Below are 17,986 nucleotides of genomic sequence, written 5' to 3' on the forward strand. Positions count from 1 at the left end.
AGAGAGGACCGGTTGAGAAGCAGAGATCGCGACGTTACGTCGCCGCATGAGACTCGAGAGTTTGACGGAAAAGGTGGAGGGCGAAAAGGGGAAGTTTCCAAAATGAGGAAACGGGGAGCTCTAAAGGAAACCGGGGCAGATCAGCGCAGCTGTGGTGGGAATGGACCAGGGTGGGGAGATTCGGATGTAGTGGAGAGTGATGATAACATTGAAATTAGCCACGGTATTGGGAGGAATGGAGAGAAAAGTGATGGTAGATTTGGCTCTACAAACACAAAGAAAATCAGGAGTGGAGAAAGTGGTGGAGGACCGGTGTTTCCAGACGGATTGGAGTTCAAGATCATTCTGAGGTTCGGAGAACAAGGGGGTGTTTCCGCCATGAGCCCGGTGAAACTAACCACGGTGTTGAAAAATCAGATTGGAGGTCTTCTCATGGCAAAGGTTTTGAGGGATGGAAATTTGTTGATTGTATGTAGAAATGAAGAGCAACGAGTACGAGCAGACAATATTAAAGAGATGGGGAGGTTTAAAGTAGCAAGCACAAGCAGTATCCAAAGATAGACTTAAATAAAGATATTGACGAGATTGATGGCAGAATGACATCTACAATACGAGAAGCAGCAAATCAAAGAATTACTATAAGTAAATTCAATTCAGTTTATTTTGTATAGCCCAATATCACAAATTATAAATTTGCCTCAAAGGGCTTTATAATCTGTACACATACGGCATCCCTGTCCCAGGAACTCACATCGGATCAGGAAAAACTCCCAAGAAATAGAAAAAAAGTGAAGTAAAGGAAGGAGGGAAAGAAAGGTGGTCCCCTGGTGGAAAGATGAGTGTAAGAGAGTAGTGAAAGAAAGAAACAAAGCTCTTAAGATATTAAAAAGCTTGCATAACTTTAAGAATGTAATACAATACAAACGAGCACAAGCAAGAGTTCGGGGTACCATTCGGAGAGCAAAAATGGAAAGCTGGTGGATATACTGTAGATCAGGGGTGCTCACACTTTTTCAGCACGCGAGCTACTTATAAAATGACCAGGTCAAAATGATCTACCTAAGGGGGGGTGCGAGTGACTTTTTTTCTGCTCCGTCCCCATGCGCGCACTCTGCGGCGCGCGAGACGGAGAGCCGAGAAGTGTTAACGCGACACGTGTGTAGATACGATCAACAACAGACGGCTGTTTAGTTTAATAAAAGAACAAAGACGTGCTATAGAGAAAATGTCAGGGGGTCGGGCCAATTTTTTTTTAGGTCATGCGATCTACCAATACTACGCCGCGATCGACTGGTAGATTGCCGCGATAGAACGGTCAATCACGATCGACGTATTGAGCACCCCTGCTGTAGATCAACAACTGTGGGAGAGATTTGGTGGATGATTTGAAGCATGAGAGGAATTAGAAGGGTATGGCAGTATCCAGTATTGGAGAAAGGGGAGTTATTTGGTATTTTTTGGAAAGAAGAGACGATACTAACAGTAAAGAGCTGGATTGACATCGCCAGGGAAGGTTGAACTATGTTATATAATGCTGAAGCATTTAGGTAGGATAGCAATGATGAAATTATTAGCATTTTATAATAGTTGGAGAAGTGGGGAGACTAGGTTGTTGATTAAATTTAATTTGGGAATAGGGGGCAGAGTATACAATTGGATAAAAGACTTTTTACTTAACAGTGGTATTTAAGTCAGAGTTGGGAAAGCACTGTCAAGAAGACAAGAAGATACCCGGTGGAGAATGGTACCGACAGGGTAGTCCAGTTCTCTATCATGATAAATGGTGTGTTCCTTGGAGTTCATTGTGATATTGGACGATCCCTATTTGCTGATGATGGAGCATTGTGGAAGAGGGGGAAGAACATATACCATATTAAAGGCAAGGTGCAAGAGGATGTGAAGGAAGTAGAAAGGTGATTATATATGCATAGGGATTCAAGTTTTCGGTGGGGAAAACTAAAACAATCTGGTTTACTAGAAAGAGAGGAGTGGATACTCAGATAAAGATGTATGGACAAGTGATTGCACAAGTGAAAGTGTTTAGGTTTCAAGGGATGATAAATTGACATGGAAGGAGCAGATTCAGAGGATAGTGATGAAATGTAAAAAGCACTGCAGAAGAAAATATCTTAACCAGACTAAGGATTGGACACACAAGGCTGAACAAAACCATGTAATTAAAAAATAAACACCCAACAGGACTTTGTGAACACTGCAATATGCCAGAAACAGTCGTAGAGCATATCATTTGCCAATGCCAGAAGTAAATAGTTGAAGAGGAAGCTGGCAGTGGAGGAAATTCAGGTAAAGGGTGCATTAACCTTGAGGGCAGCAAAGGTATTGCAATATCTGAAGGAAACCGGGTTGAGTGGAAGGATATAGGTTGGGTTTTATTTTTTATTTTGGAGGGATAGCTTTGGTCCATACCCCAGGACAGTAGGTGGCATAAATGCACCTTTTGTTTGATGCCATCCGCCATAAAGCCCCAAAAAGAAGAAGAAGAAGTTGATTTAATGGCACATGCTAAGAGAGGTGGTCAGTCGCTTATCTCCAGAGTGAGCTTTGTTTATAGTTGAAACAGGTAAGTTGGCTAGCTATCCGACGAAGGTAGTTTATATTTTCTAGTTTTGTATTCGGGATCGTGACTGAAATAGATTTTATTTTTTATTTTTAGGACTTTTAGTTAGATTAGTCTTGTGCGTATCCTCACACCCGAACGGGACTTCTCACCCTCGGCAACCCCGAAAAAGAATAGAGTCCAGCCCCTCTACAAATTTGGTTCCAGAACCAGTGCTACGCATGGAGGTGAGCCCAACTATGGATGCGGTCAAATAGTCAAAAAAATTACCTCCTAACTACTTTTCCTTGACCTCTGTGGAAAACATCACAGGGTCAAGGAAAGATGGGAAGGAGAATGAATGAGTAGTTAGGAAAAGACAACCGTGGTTTTCATCGAATACGACTCCACTTTTACTAAACTACGTAGTTATGAGGCGACGGCGGGCGGATGTTAGTGACATCTGCAGCTTTGAAACCGCAATGTTCCAAAGATGGACTCCAAAAAAAGCGCATCTAGATACTTCGACTGTGTTCTTACCGTGTTGCATCATGCAGATGACATGAACAACACGGTTCAAATTTTTACTATTAACAAGGTTGGAATTTAAATGAAAGAAGAATATAAAATTGAAAACAAGGGATTGTCACAGCGTACAAAGCTATTATACTGTCTCATTGTTTAGTTTCAAACATGCTGAATAATACGTTATCACACTGAAAAAATTTAAGTTATATTCAGTCAATGGTAATATCTGTTAGAATAATAAATTTTCATTTTAACGTATTTCATGCGAAATATATCACCACAAACTGTGAAACTGCATGAATATATGTGTACATTTAATCAACAGGAGCTGTTCTTTGTTCCCCCTTGTGCCACTGTAGGTTACCTGTATGTTACCTGTCTCATCCAGAACTGTTCGGACAAAATGTTGACTGCTCAGTTTCTTGGCAAAATCGACCACAACTCTCTACTGGTGCAGGATGACTACATATTTGTCAAGGTAAATACATCTACAACAGGGTATGTGACAGATATTATATCATTTTTTTGTGAAACTAATACCTAGTGCCTAATGGGCACTTCACCATTTCTCGAGTGGAATGGAACCTCAGTGAGGACTTAAAAGCATCCTTCATCAGATACTAACGTAAATTTAATTTTTAGTTTACACTTTTTGTCATTGTCACAGATTGAAAATACAAGTTCCATTTACAATGGAAAAGAACAAGCAGTTAGGCATGGTCTCATTGTCGGGTGTAGGTAGAAGCCTAGCAGTGTAACTTTACATTTGTCTGCCTGATACCTACTTTCCCCTGTTAATCGTTATCACTCAGCATTTGTGCGTATGCTGTATCTGTCCATCTACTTACTCAGTCGTGGTTTTGTTTGCAAACACAACTGAGCCTGCTGCCTTTTGTCTTTTCTGCTGAGAAACTACTGTTCGGATAACATATTGTACTATTGGCTCAAAATGGAAAATAATTGCTAAGTGTGCAGAATAAATATTTTCTATATTTGACTTGCCACACAGTCCAGTACACTCTGAGAGGCCGAGAGGTATACTCTCTGGATGGACAGAAGCAATAGATGTCATGTGTACAGAATGAACAGAGTTACAAAACATTTAATGAATACAACATAAATCATGAATAATGAGTAGTCGGCATGTACCATAATCCAGATTTCCACAATCCATGTAAACAGAAGTAGGTAGAGTGGATGGGCATCAGCAGGGCCATGGCAGGAGGTAGGGCCTTGCTGAAGGGGGCCCATGAGGCAGGAGGCATCGTGAAAGAAGCGGGGGCAATTAGGCATGAGGCCTGGCCCTTGAGGCAGGAGGCACGAAGGAGGCAGGGCCAATGAGGAAAGAGGCCAGTTCCAGGCCAGGGGTTGGATGCAGGGGCGAGGGGTCAGGACCCCCCTAAAAAGCTTCAGACACAGCCAGGTCCAATGGACCCTATAAGGCAAGAAGGCACAAAGACTCCGTGGAAGAAGTAGAGTTAGTAGTGTGCGATGAAGAGATGTGACTTTGTCCATAAGGAGAGAGAGTGGAAAGAGGTGCTCAGTGTATCCTAAAACATCCCTCAGCAGCCGTGTAGGCCTATAGCAGCATATCTAAGGGCTGGACCATGGAAAACCTGAGCCAGCCCTAACAATAAGTGCTGTCAAAGAGGAACATCTTAAGTCTACTCCTAGATGTAGTGACGGTCTGCCCCCAGACCTCTGGTAACATTATTTAAATATCTTTAGGAAAGCCTTAACTGTATCGATTAATCCACCCATCCATTTTCAACCACTTATCCGGTTTCGGGTTGCGATGGCTGACCTGGACTTCCTTCTCACCCACAACATTTTCCAGCTCATTCTGGGGGATCCTGATGGCTCCCAGGCCTGCTGGGAGATATAATCCATCAGGCATGTGTTGTGGGTCATCTCCAGGATCTCCTACCATTTGGGCGTGCCTGGAAAATCTCCGATGGGAGGCGCCCAGGCGGCATCCTGATTGGATGCCTGAACCACCTCAGCTGACTCCTTTCAACACAAAGGAGTAGGGCCTCAACTCCAAGTTTCCTCCTGATGTCCGAGCTCCTTACCCCATCTCTAAGGCTGAGTCCAGCCACCCTACGGAGAAAACTAATTTTGGCCCCTTGTAGCTGCGACCTCGTTCTTAAGGTCACCGCCCAGAGTTTGTGACCATAGGTGAGGATACAAAGACGTAGGCCGATTAGTAAATTGAGAGCCTGCAGCTCCCTCTTCACCAAGATGGTTCGATGCAGCGCCTGTTTTACTGCTAAAGCCGCATCGATCTGCCTGTCGATTTCCTGCTCCATCTTACCCTCACTCGTGAACAAGACCCGAAATACTTGAACTCCTTAACTTGCCCCATTGAATGCTTAAGGTCACAGTCCGAAGAGACTAACCAGGCCACATCGTCTGTGAATAGCAGGGAGATTCCTTTTGAATCTGAGGTTTGACAATCGGTCCAAGCCTCCTTTCCAATACCCTGGCATAAGCTTTCCCCTGGAGGCTGAGTAGTGTGGGAACCACCACCCTGGTCTACAAGTCCATGGGAACTGTTCCTGACCCCCGTGTGACATTGTAAAGGCGTATCAGCCAAGACAGCCCAACAATATCCAGTAACTCAGGGTTGATCTCATCTGATGCCTTGCCACCAAGGAGGCCAACCGAAAGCTCTTCTCCATGGTCTCCCCGAACTCTACCCATGATCAAGTTTTAGCCGCAACCACCGCTGCTGCAGCCCGTCTGGCATACCATTACCTCTCAGCAGCTTCAAGAGAGCCCTGAGCCAACCAGGCCTGAAAGGCCTCCTTCTTTAGTTTGACAGCTTCTCTTACCACCGGGTTTTTGGGTTGCTGAGAAGCACAAATGGCCTTCCGACCAAAACTCCTAGCGGCTGTGTCCAGAAAAGAGGATTTGAACAAGGTCCACTCGGAATCCATGTCCCCAACCTCCCTCGGGATGTGTGAGAAGTTCCTCCGGAGGTGAGAGTTCAAGACCTTACGGATAGGATCCTCCGCCAAAGGTTCCCAGTTGAGCCAGACTATACGTTTGGGCTTGCCAGGTATTTCTAGCCAGCTCCACTGCCATCTGATCCAACTCACCACCAGGTAGTGATCAGTTGACAGCTCTGTTCCTCTCTTCATTCGAGTGTCCAAGACATACGGCCGCAGATCAGATGATACGATTACAAAGTCGATCATTGATCTTCGGCCGCGTGTGTTCTGGTACCAGAAAACCTTATAAGCCACCTTGTGTTCGAACATAGTATTTATTATGGACAAACCATGGCTATCATAGGAGTCTAATACCGAGACACCACTCGGGTTCAGATCGGGCAAGCCATTCCTCCCAATCACCCCCCGCCAGGTTTCTGTCATTGTCAACGTGAGGATCGGCTTGAAGCTTTCTTTCCAGGACCCTTCCAGCCAACTCCAAGAACTCCAGAAAAGGTCCAACCTTTCTCCAGGAGCTTGTTCCAGAGCCAGTTATGCATAGCATCCGACACCTAAACTGTTTGGCTTGGGAGACCCTACCAGGGGCTGATGCCCTGGACAACATAAGGGGGCAATTCGCGGAGGAGCCTTAAATGTATGCGTTGTATGCAGTTTCTGCGTGTCCTTTTTAATTGGCTCTCATTTCAATTCATAAACTGGTCTTGATATTCAGTTAAAGTGACATAAACAAGTCTTAATAAAAACAGTTCATATAATTTACATACATGCACTTTTTGTCTTCGTCTGATCTTTATTGTATTTAAACTAAATTAATTTGTACATCATCTCTTCCATTCCCCTTTCTTCATTTAAGCTTTTTTGCAATGACAGTGTAATTGTGTGTCCAAGTTCGAATAATAAAATGGAGATAAAACACAAAGCTAATGTTTAGAAAAAAAGGAATTGAAGTGTTGGCTCTTTGAAATTGTGTTTTTCCCCTTTCTTTTTCAGGTCACCACAGGGGTTCCTACCAAGTACTTTGTGTCCTATCGGCGCAATGAATTTGTCCAGATGAGATTTCCTAAGTACGCATTACCAAAGGTAAAGTATACAAAATTGACACTACTTGCACTGCTTAAAACTTTTTACATTAACATAATAAACATATGTCTGCATGTAGGTGGTACAAATAATCAACTATGATGTTTCTTTTAAAGCCAATTTTTATTATTGTTTTCATTATTTTGAGGAATGTCAGTTTGTTTCCCGATTATCTATTTCATAGGCTTTGAAGCAATAATTTACCAAGAAACATTGAACATGTATCAATAAATGCTTTTGATTAAAGATATTGACTATTTGTAGGAAACACCGCTTAGGCTAAGATGTTGTGTAACGGGATTGGGTGCAATAAATGCATCATTAAGTGGAAGTCATAATGCTTCCTTCTTATATACTTCTCATCTAGCCAATACAGTAGTTTATTGCAATTCCATTTTTATTGAAGACAGTAAGTCCAATCACTGTCTGTTCTGTATATTTGATTGTTTCAGAGGTTGGAGTCAGTGTTGATTGAATGTATGGACACATATCTAGCTCTCAAGTAGCTCTTCAAATAAGTCTTGCTTATGGAGCGCCTTGGTATCCGAATGGTTACAGCGCATGTGACATGCTGCTTCCACTGCAGCCAGGGACCTTTCTTGCACGTTGTGTCATGGCTGATTCTTTGTCAACTGTCCGAAAAAAGGCGAAAATACCCCAAACATTTTTTTTTCAAAGGTTCTACATAGACCATTCCAAGTTTCTTTGCTATCTTGAGTTCTGTGTTTAAGCAAGAACTAATTTAACATTCACACAACTTTGTTTAAACTCAACACCAAGAGACTTGGTCATGGACACAGAATGGTAGGCAGTTTGACTATTTATGACATTAACTGTCTACCTTAACAACTTCACTTACTTTGACAGTTTTACAATAAGCTTATATATATGTGAAATGCCTTTACCTTCACTTAACCCTGCAACTTTACAACCCACCATGTTACACTTGATGTTTGGTCAGATGTCCAACAGTACCCAAATGAAAACTAATACTGGCTTGATACACAATAGCTCCCATTTAAAATTCACCACTAAATATTAAGTCAGTCCCACTGACATAGGCGAAGCCAATGAATTAGCCCTACTCTAAAGGTGCGTTCACACCAAAAGCGATGCGATTTTTTCGCGCGACCGAATCCCATGAAAAGTCAACGTACAGACACGTGTGGCTGCGATAGACGCGATATTTTTCCGAGCGGCGCGTTTCGGGCGTTTGGGGCGACGCGTTTACAGCGGCGCGTTTTCAGCGGCGCAATTTTCGCCCCTAGTTGAAATATTTCAACTTTGAGGCAGTAATCTAGCAACTCGGGCCAATCAGCTCTCGAGTTGCTCCGCGCGTCATCGCTGTATGTTATGAACATAATAACACGCGTTTAGATGTTCCGCTCTCGTAGCGCTGGAAGCGGAAGTCTTTCAGACATAACAGTAACTTCATCGGTGAAAGTGACCGAGCTGTGTGAGCCTACGGGTGATGTCATGAACCCAAACACGAGGGCGTTAGTGTGTGGGATGTCCACAACAAATATAAAGCAGAACTAGTGGTTAGTTATTCTGTGGTGGATGAAGGAAATGATAACGGTCTTTACGGAGACGAGACACAGAGATAAGCCCCGCCCCTTGCGGAGCGTCTCGACGCTTATGGCGAGAACACGGCAAATGGTCGAGCGAGTAAACGCATGCGTTTTGGGCGACGCGAAAAATCACATCGTTTGGTGTGAACGCAACTTAATACAAGACAAGGAACATTTTTGCCGTCAGTGTTGGAGGTGGCTATTTTAGTGTAACTGGAGTTACAGTCTGGAGTGTTATTGAACTACGCTGATTGAATGGCGGGTAAAGGTTTCTTGTATTTTTCAGCCCTAAACTCCGAAAACAAAACCTTAAGACAATCACTTCAATTGACACTGTCAGAGGACTGCGTGGACACACACACACACACACCTACACGTACTGTTGCCAGGACATGTATTTAATTACTCTAGCTTTATCCCACCATTTGGAGAGATCCTATGCCTCAATGGCTTAAACTATTTCAACTACAATACTCGGTGTTGTCCATAAAGGTGAAAAGTATTGAATTACGCATGCACACGCTATATCTTTCTGTCTTTCTCCCCTAGAGAAAATAGGATCAATTTGATTAAATGTGGCAGGAAGGCAGTGGGTAAATCAGTTTGTGTGTGTGTGTGTGTGTGTGTGTTTCTTGTCTCCTTCTCTCTACATGTGTCTTCTTACTTGGGTGAGCAGATAGGTCACGTGCTGCAAAGCTTTTAGGTCGAGCAACACAGAGAGGGAAGAAGAAGAGGGACAGAGGCAAGAAATAGATAAAGTAAGGACAGAGTAGGAGACGGTTGAGAGGGACTATTTTGAGCACCATGTTTTTCCAGTGTGTATAATTTGAAAGGATGGAGGATGTAAAATGCATAGGTCATCAATGAAAACCCTTTGCCTCTCTCCTATAAGGGTTGACCAGGGTTATGGATGACACACACACACTCATGCACAGACACACGTATACAGCTGGCTTGGCTGTGAAATAACAGGGAATAATTGTTGCATTTAGCTCTGCTTCCATTTGGTCTCCCAGCCTGGATGTAACCACCTGTGTCTTTTATCACTTTATTTACCCAAGTAATGCTCTACAGATACAGTGTACTCCAGTGAGCCAACTAGAAAACTCCTGTGGAAGCTTAAATCTTCAGTTGACTTTCTGCATACTCGGTCTGTCCACACACTGACAGTGGCTTGATGCGGGCCATAACGGGTTGACACTTGTCATGCTGTTGAGATAAGTTACACATTAACTCATGCAAACTCCACTCATTCGCAAATCTATTACATTTGCTCACCACTTCCAGTTTACCATTGGCACTTTTTATGTCTGTATGGCAATTTCAGTGTTTGGTATGGAAGTCATTTTAAAATGTCACGAGGCAAGTGTGTTGCAACTTAAATGCATCAAACTATTAAGCAATTGGATGAATTGCTTGTCTTACCTTCGAAAAACAATGTCCTCTCTCTCTGGCAGCTTTCATCTTAGGAAGCAGCTCCTTTCTCCTCTGCCAAACCAAATCAGGATAGTCCTCGTGTATAAGAATGCCTGATCTATTATTCATACAACTCTGTCTCTGTCCTTGAGTCTTAGGAACTTGACCATGAGAGGTTGAGGTCTACCAACTTCTTTAAACACATTTTAGCCTCAGGAACTTGTTCTATGACAATGATATGGGGATCCAGATCCAGTTTTTCCCGAATGAAAGTAAATTTCGGGTGTTTGTGAAGGCTCAGAAGTTAGAGCGGGTTGGCCCTCAATCAGAAGATTGTCGGTTTGATCCCTGGCTCCTCTAGTCCAATGTCGGTGTGTCCTTGGACAAGACGCTTAATCCCAATGGCCATGTGCCACTGTTTAGATAGTCCTTATGGGTAGGTACCTTGCCTGGAAGATCCTGCCATTGGTGTGGTCGGAACACTAGAAAAGCACCGTATCCATTTCCCACACCAACTCTGACAACCTTTTGTTCTCATTCTTTATGATTCCATCAATAATCACATTAAGAGGCCTAGGCTGAGCATCAAGGAAGTCTGCTTTTGTATTTATTACGATCCCTAATTTGTTCACGTATGTCTACTCCTTTGTAAAATGGAGGCTGACTTCTAATTACTGAAGCTCTTTCAAAATGGCATCCATTCTGGTGGCAGTAAAATACTGACTGTCCCTTTTTGACCCCCACTCCTTCTCCCCCCCCCCCCACCCATTTCTGCCCCAAGGATGTTCAGATAGTGAGTACGGACAAGAACCAAGTCTTCCTCGCCCTCCAGGAGTGGTACCAGTCAGACACATATAACCTGTACCAGTCCGACCCCCAGGGCATCTACTACTCTATCGTCCTGGAAAATGTTCGCAGCACCAAGCAGCCAGAAGAGAATGTCCTCATTGACATACTTGAGGTAAGTTTGGGATGGAGGAGTGGAATAGCCATTCTACTATATCCAAAGTACCTTCACCAGGCGAAGAAGGCATCTTAATCAGATACCTGAACAACCTGGACTGGCTTCTTTAACTGCAGTGGAGCAGTGATTCTAGTCGGAACTTGCATGTATTTACATAATGTGGTCTACACTTCACTAAGAGAAACAAGATGCATGTGTATGTTCACATTGTCATAGCGCCACCTAATGGCAAAAGGAATTGGATGTTTTTATACTATGATATATTACTCCTAGTTTAGTGGCTTGGGATGCTCAAAAACTCATGCAACTTTACACTTGTCTCAAAGGTAATGGAAACAAATAATTAACGTGTTTTTTTGGCTTGGTCGTTAAAAAAAGGATTCTAAACAAGTTAAGTCCTACCCAGACTTTTAGTCTGTCTAGTAGTATGTCATGGTGAGACCATGTTGAATGCAGCACTGATATCTAGTAATACTAAGACTGATGTTCTGCCACTGTCTGTGTTTAACAAGAGCAGTTTCCTATGAGGAACCATTTCACAGTTTCCCTATTCAGTATTTACAGTCCACAGAATTAAATAAAAGTGTTTCCACTTGTGGCAACAGTGGCCACTATTTAACAAATGCTGCATTTCATATCTTGTCTCTACAGATTGTAAAGCACTCTGAGACAAATTTGTAATTTGTGAAAATGGGCTATACAAATAAACTGAATTGAATTCATGTAGTCTTTGCAAAGTTAACCTGAGCTGTTCCACTTTGGTTCCTAGGTGCGTGGAATCAACGGAGTCTTTCTAGCCAATCAGAAGATCAATGGCAAAGTGACAACTCTCATCACCTATAACAAGGGGCAACACTGGGAATCGTTGGTTCCACCTACCACTGACATGAATGGCAAGCAAATCAGCTGCAAAGCAGTAAGTAGTGACCTCACAAAAAGCTACTTTTACTTTTTTTCACACGGAAAACATATTCATTGAATGTATTTTAACTCTAAATATGTCCTTCTGTACACATTCCATCTATTGCACCTGTCCATCCTGGAGAGGGATCCTCCTCTGTTGCTCTCCTGAAGGTTTCTTCCATTTTCCCCCCCTAGAGGGGTTATTTGGGAGTTTTTCCTGATCCGATGTGAGGTTTTGGGACAGGGATGTCTATGTGTACAGATTGTAAAGCACTCCGAGACAAATTTGTAATTTGTGAAATTAGGCTATACAAATAAACTGAATTGAATTGAATTGAAAACAGCACCAAACACTCGATCCAGGTGAAGGTGTTTGGAGACAAAAAGGAGGAAGTCCTCACCTTGGCTTCTATTCATAAGGTGGGAGGTACTACCATAAGTGTAATGAACCACTACTTTTTAGGGCAAAAAGCCTTTATCAGAACAAATTATGACATTAAAGCCTTTTCTTGATGGAAAATAAGTTTTCGCTCTTCTCCCGACTGGCTGTGGCAAGATTTTGATTTACGGATGGTTCATCCTGCCAAGCACCTTTTGAAAGCAACGGCCCTTTTCCAAATGCCCTGAAGCTTCACAGGTGGTTCTTTGTAACAAACGATCTGGCCTTCAGATTTGGGTTTTCTTACCTTTAGACTGAACCAGGCTAGCTGTCACTTTGTGCTAAGCTAAGTTAAACGGCTACCGGCTGTAGGCTCTTATTTAATAATATATCTTATGATCAACTCTCTGCGATAAAAGCAAATTCATGCATTTCCCAAAATGTAAAACTGTTTTGAAAACAGAGCTTTCAGCATCATTTAACCATCTGCATGTTGTACAAGCTGTCTAATTTACGAATTGTTTTTTAATAATTAAGTCATAAAAATGTAATCTTTGTAAATATACGCGCAAGTTGTGTCTCAAACAATCGCAATATATTTTCTTATTTTAAGCATTTTTTTCGGAAGGATAGAGTGATGTGTGGTGGTGGGAGGCCTGCATCTATTTGTGTTCTTCCATTAATATGTCTGGAGAGGAACAGCTCATCACAAAGTCTGGAAACTAGACAATTCACAATAGTAGCTTCAATTTGTTTTATGCACAGTAGTCAGAGGATAAGGCCTTCACTCAAAACTCACAGCACTAAAATCTTTCCCATCACACACATGGGTAGTTTGTTATATTTGTTGTCTTCTCCCAGCGGAGATCCTCTCTGTTCGTGTCCTCCTCCACATTACTTCTTGTTTGTTTAGTCTGCTTAACAGCATTTTGTCATTTTAAAACCGTTTCTACTAGATTTTTAAAGATTACACTTGATGGCAGTGAATTCATATTTGCTGTACCTACAAACATGAAAGCTGGGATTTTTCTCATCTCTCTGCAAAGAAGCAAATTAGCCTGCTTGACTGTATTAGGGTATTCAAACTGGAGGTCTCGTGCTCGATGGAAAATGATGATCTGAATGCGATGGATAAGTTTAAAGAATATTTAATGGCAATAAGTTTAACCAACAAATTGAAGCTACGATCGTAGGGCCGGACGGAATATTACGCCACAGACTAAAAGCAAAGTAGCAGATAGGGAACTGTCTTGTAACCTTCCGAACGTCTAGAGAACAAACTCACCCTTTACACCCGTATTTATCAGTAACGGCAACCACACCTCTTAATCTTATAAATTAGTTCCATTGGTCAGTTCAGCATGCTGCACTTCAGTTAGCTTATGGCCAGGTAATAAAATAGCCGAGTCAAACGTCATGACATTACTTATGGTCAGTTGTGTGAAAAAGTCCCCTTTCACAATAAAAGTCCCACATGTCACTCTCCGGATTCAAGCAACGTCACAGACTTCAACCGGCTGCCAATTCATGTGACAACATTGAAACAATAAACTAACTTTCATTCTCATGCGGCATACATATAATTATAAATACTACTTCTGCCATGACCATTAATCAGACTTGTGACTCCTCCACCTCGAACTAACCACTCGAAATCCATACTGTTTGCTGTCCTGGCTCCTCAGTGGTGGAATGAGCTCCCCACTGACATCAGGACAGCAGAAAGTCTCTACATCTTCCGCCGGAGACTGAAAACACACCTTTTCCGACTATATCTGAATTAAAACACAGATTTGCACTTCAGTGGCACTTAAATAGCACTTACTTATGGTACTTTTGTAGTTCGACTATGTTGAGGAAATGTTACTTCCTGTATTCTTGTTGTTCTTAGTTTGTACTCTAGGTTGAAATGCACTTATTGTAAGTCGCTTTGGATAAAAGCGTCTGCTAAATGACATGTAATGGAATGTAATCATCTAATGCAATCAATACAATCAATACAGTCAATACAGTGTCCTTCTCCTATGCTTCATGATGCATTCATAATACATATTAATATCCTCCCTAATATTTCCTAATTATTATTTCTTGCGATATGTATTAATTTAAAGCAAAAACTTTCCCTATGTCCATGTGCAAAGTCAAAATGGCTTATTACAATTTAACAATTGTTTTCCCACATCTTTTATTTCCCAAAAATCATTGAAGGAGGATGACACCTGTAGCATACCCTTAACTTGCACATGTGCCATCAGATGTTACAGATTTAACATCACCAGGAGACAAGCTTACAGTCACTTATTTAGCCAGGACATTTTTGTAAGTGTATTGCTGACTATTGCCATGGTTCTACACATTGAAATAAAGAGATTACAACATCTTGCTCAAATCATAAAGTCAGCCTTTAAACCATATGCTTTATGTGCAAATATAAAATATAACTATTAGCTTAAACATAATGTTAATTAATATTACAAAATCAATTAAATCAAAGATGATCTGTTAATGGAATGTCTGACCATAATCTGACTTTGTTAACAAGAAAGCTCTCTAAGAAACAATTTAATATTTCTGCTACTAGACAGTCACACCAATTAAGAATCCCTAAAAGTGACCTAAGTGCATTTGAAGATGCTATAAAAGGAATCAATTGGAATAATCTCCTATCCGGTATAAATGTGGAGGATGATAGCCAAATATTCCTGTCCACAATCCAGAGCACCATTAGTAGTTTTCTTAAGAAAGCCAAAACTAAACCGAGTCAGAAGAACACACTTCCATGGCTAAATGATGATATTTGGAAGTTAATGAAAGAGCGGGATTACAAACTAAAAGTAGCTCTTAAATCTAAATTGGCAACGGATAGGCAGATATTCACAAAGTTGAGAAACCAAGTGACAAAAGAACTTAGAAAAGCAAAGGCAGATTTTGTTATTAAGATTATTACTGAAGCACAGGGTAATTCCAAATGAATATGGGACAATTTACAGAAGATGTCAGGTAAACAAAAGAGTAGTTCAATGAAACGGCTTGAAGTTAAGGTAAATGGTTGCCTTACACAAGATGCAACAATCATGTGTACAGCTTTTAACTCCTATTTTATTGACTCGGTGGAGGCCCTGGCCCCGAGGTCCAGCATCGGCTCAGTTGACCTGCCACCTGTAGCTGGGGGTGAACCTAGCTTCTCCTTCCTAGAGGTCTCTAATGTTACAGTCAATTGCCTCATGGGCTCTCTCAGGAACTCTAGGGCAAAAGACATGTATGGTATAGACAACATGCTCCTTAAGAAACATAAAGACCCACTCGCACTCCCGATCACCAGCATAATCAATAACACCATTAGGCAATGTGTGTTCCCTAAAGGATGGAAATCAGCCATAATAACACCTATCTTTAAATTCGGTGATAAAACCGATATTACCAACTATCGGCCCATCAGCATCCTCCCAGTTATCTCTAAAATAGCTGAGAAATCCCTAGCAGAGCAACTAATTAAACACCTTAACAACTCGCCTTATAAGCTACATCCCATGCAGTTTGGTTTACGAGCCAAGCACTCCACTGACACAGCCAACTGCTTTCTCCCTGAGAATATAAAACTTAAAATGGATAAAGGGGGAGTAGTTGGAGCAGTATTTCTTGACCTCAGGAAGGCTTTTGACACGGTTAATCACAATATCCTGATTAGGAAAATGTCAGACTTCAACCTCTCAGCTGAATCTCTAGCATTAATGAAGTCCTACCTGAAGGGAAGAACACAGTGTGTTAGAGTAGGTGAGGCTGTATCGCCTATACTGGGATATGAAGTGGGTGTCCCTCAGGGTTCGATTTTAGGACCATTATTATTCAGCCTGTATATAAATGACCTCCCCAGTGTCTGTAAGGGATGTAGTATCCAAATGTACGCTGATGACACAGTGATCTATGTCCATGCAAAAAGCAAAGTCCAGGCTGCACTTCAACTAACTGATACCATGGTCCATGTCTCAGAATGGCTCTCAGATTCCGGTCTACAACTAAATGTGAAAAAAACAGTCTGCATGTTTTTCACAAAGACGGCATGTAACTCACCAGAGCCAGATGTCTATGTCTCTGGTGAGCGCCTCCACATAGTGCCTGAATATAAATACCAAGGTATCTACCTCGACTCAAAACTTTGTTTTAAGAAGCAGGTAAAAAACGTGGCAAAGGTTGTCAGATTTCATTTAATGAATTTCAAATACATAAGAAATAATTTAAACATAGATACTGCAAAACTGTACTTTAACGCAATCATCATTCCATATCTGAACTACTGCTTAACCAGCTGGGCTCAAGCAAGCAGCACCACTCTGAAACCAATTCAAATCCTCCATAAACAGGCTCTAAAAATACTGGATCAGAAGCCCAGGAGTTATCACCACTGTACCATTTTATCTAAATACTGTCTCCTGAACTGGGATAACCTCATTAAACTCGCCAATATGTGTCTAGTTTTTAAAGTTTTTAATGATATGGCTCCTCCCCCACTTGGTGATTTTATTAAACAAAAACACAGAGTAGCAGACAAACTAGATCTGTGGAGAGAGGCGACTGCGTCATCCCATTTAGGAGAAGTTCTTTTAGTCAGTCTGCATTTTCAGTAAAAGCAGCACAGCTCTGGAATACCCTGCCTCTGAATATACGCACTAGCAGAACTTTTTACTCTTTAAAAAATGGCCTGAAGAACTGGCTTTTTACCAGTCAGATGTGTGAGCATGAATTGTGACTCCCTCCTCAGTGATTGTGTTAATAATTATTGTTTTTATGTCTGGTTTTTTTTTTCTGTTTTTTTTCCAATGATTTTGGTAGGAGGCCAGTGTCTTATCGTAACCTGTATGTTTATTGCTTTTTTATTATGTTAATGTATTAACCTCATTCTCCTTTAGTGAAGGCTGTAACATCTGGCCACAGGGACCAAAGCTGAAATTTAGCCTTAGCTAACGTTAACACATTTACCCATGGGTTGATTAATGTGTATGGTCCCTTTACAAATAAATAAATAAATCAAATGAAATGAAATCATCGTAAATCCCAATAATATAAGTAAATTGCTACTAACATTAAAAGTAATTAAAAAGATACATGGAAAAGATCACCAAACATCAGTCCAGTTGAAGGTGTTCGGAGACAAAAAGGAGGAGGGCCTCACCTCGGCTTCTATTTATAAGGTGGCAGGTACGACCTTTACTTCTTAGGGCAAAAAGCCTGCAGCTTCTAACATCAGGGAAAGAAATAAAGGTAAGTCGCAGCTATAATTTATGCAGGGTATAATTGAACTAAGAATAAGGTTTTTTTAAGGTAAAAGTTTTTGTTTGTTTAAAAATGATAGAACAGTTTAGCCAATTTACTGTGGAAGAATTATTCTCGCATGAAAATCACTGGACAATGTTTCCACTGCAGCCGGACTGTCACCTCCACCTCCACCTCCGCTGGGCAGACAACCCCTATGTGTCTGGGACAGTCCACACCAAAGATTCTGCCCCAGGTCTCATCATGGGTGCTGGTGAGTCTCTAGGGGGAAATGTATTTTCATTTATTTGAATGTTGGAACTTCTACCCACCTGTCATTTATGAATGTTTTTCAAGTCACATCAATTTTATTTATATAGCCCA

The 17,986-nt window shown here is 41.5% G+C and overlaps 1 protein-coding gene across 2 annotated transcripts in view; it reads left to right on the forward strand.

Annotated features, from left to right (window-relative positions):
• The window catches only part of sorcs2 (sortilin-related VPS10 domain containing receptor 2), a 189,811-nt gene that overhangs the window by 136,639 nt on the left and 35,186 nt on the right, over positions 1 to 17,986 (forward strand). For both annotated transcript variants that reach the window (XM_056443212.1, XM_056443213.1), the window contains exons 7-11: positions 3,445 to 3,563; positions 7,030 to 7,119; positions 10,888 to 11,067; positions 11,840 to 11,986; positions 17,774 to 17,876. In XM_056443212.1, coding sequence (XP_056299187.1) covers positions 3,445 to 3,563; positions 7,030 to 7,119; positions 10,888 to 11,067; positions 11,840 to 11,986; positions 17,774 to 17,876 — 639 coding nt within the window. The remainder of the gene's footprint in view (positions 1 to 3,444; positions 3,564 to 7,029; positions 7,120 to 10,887; positions 11,068 to 11,839; positions 11,987 to 17,773; positions 17,877 to 17,986) is intronic.

The sequence above is a fragment of the Pseudoliparis swirei genome, chromosome 21 (assembly GCF_029220125.1).
Source record: "Pseudoliparis swirei isolate HS2019 ecotype Mariana Trench chromosome 21, NWPU_hadal_v1, whole genome shotgun sequence".
Taxonomy (NCBI): Eukaryota; Metazoa; Chordata; class Actinopteri; order Perciformes; family Liparidae; genus Pseudoliparis; species Pseudoliparis swirei.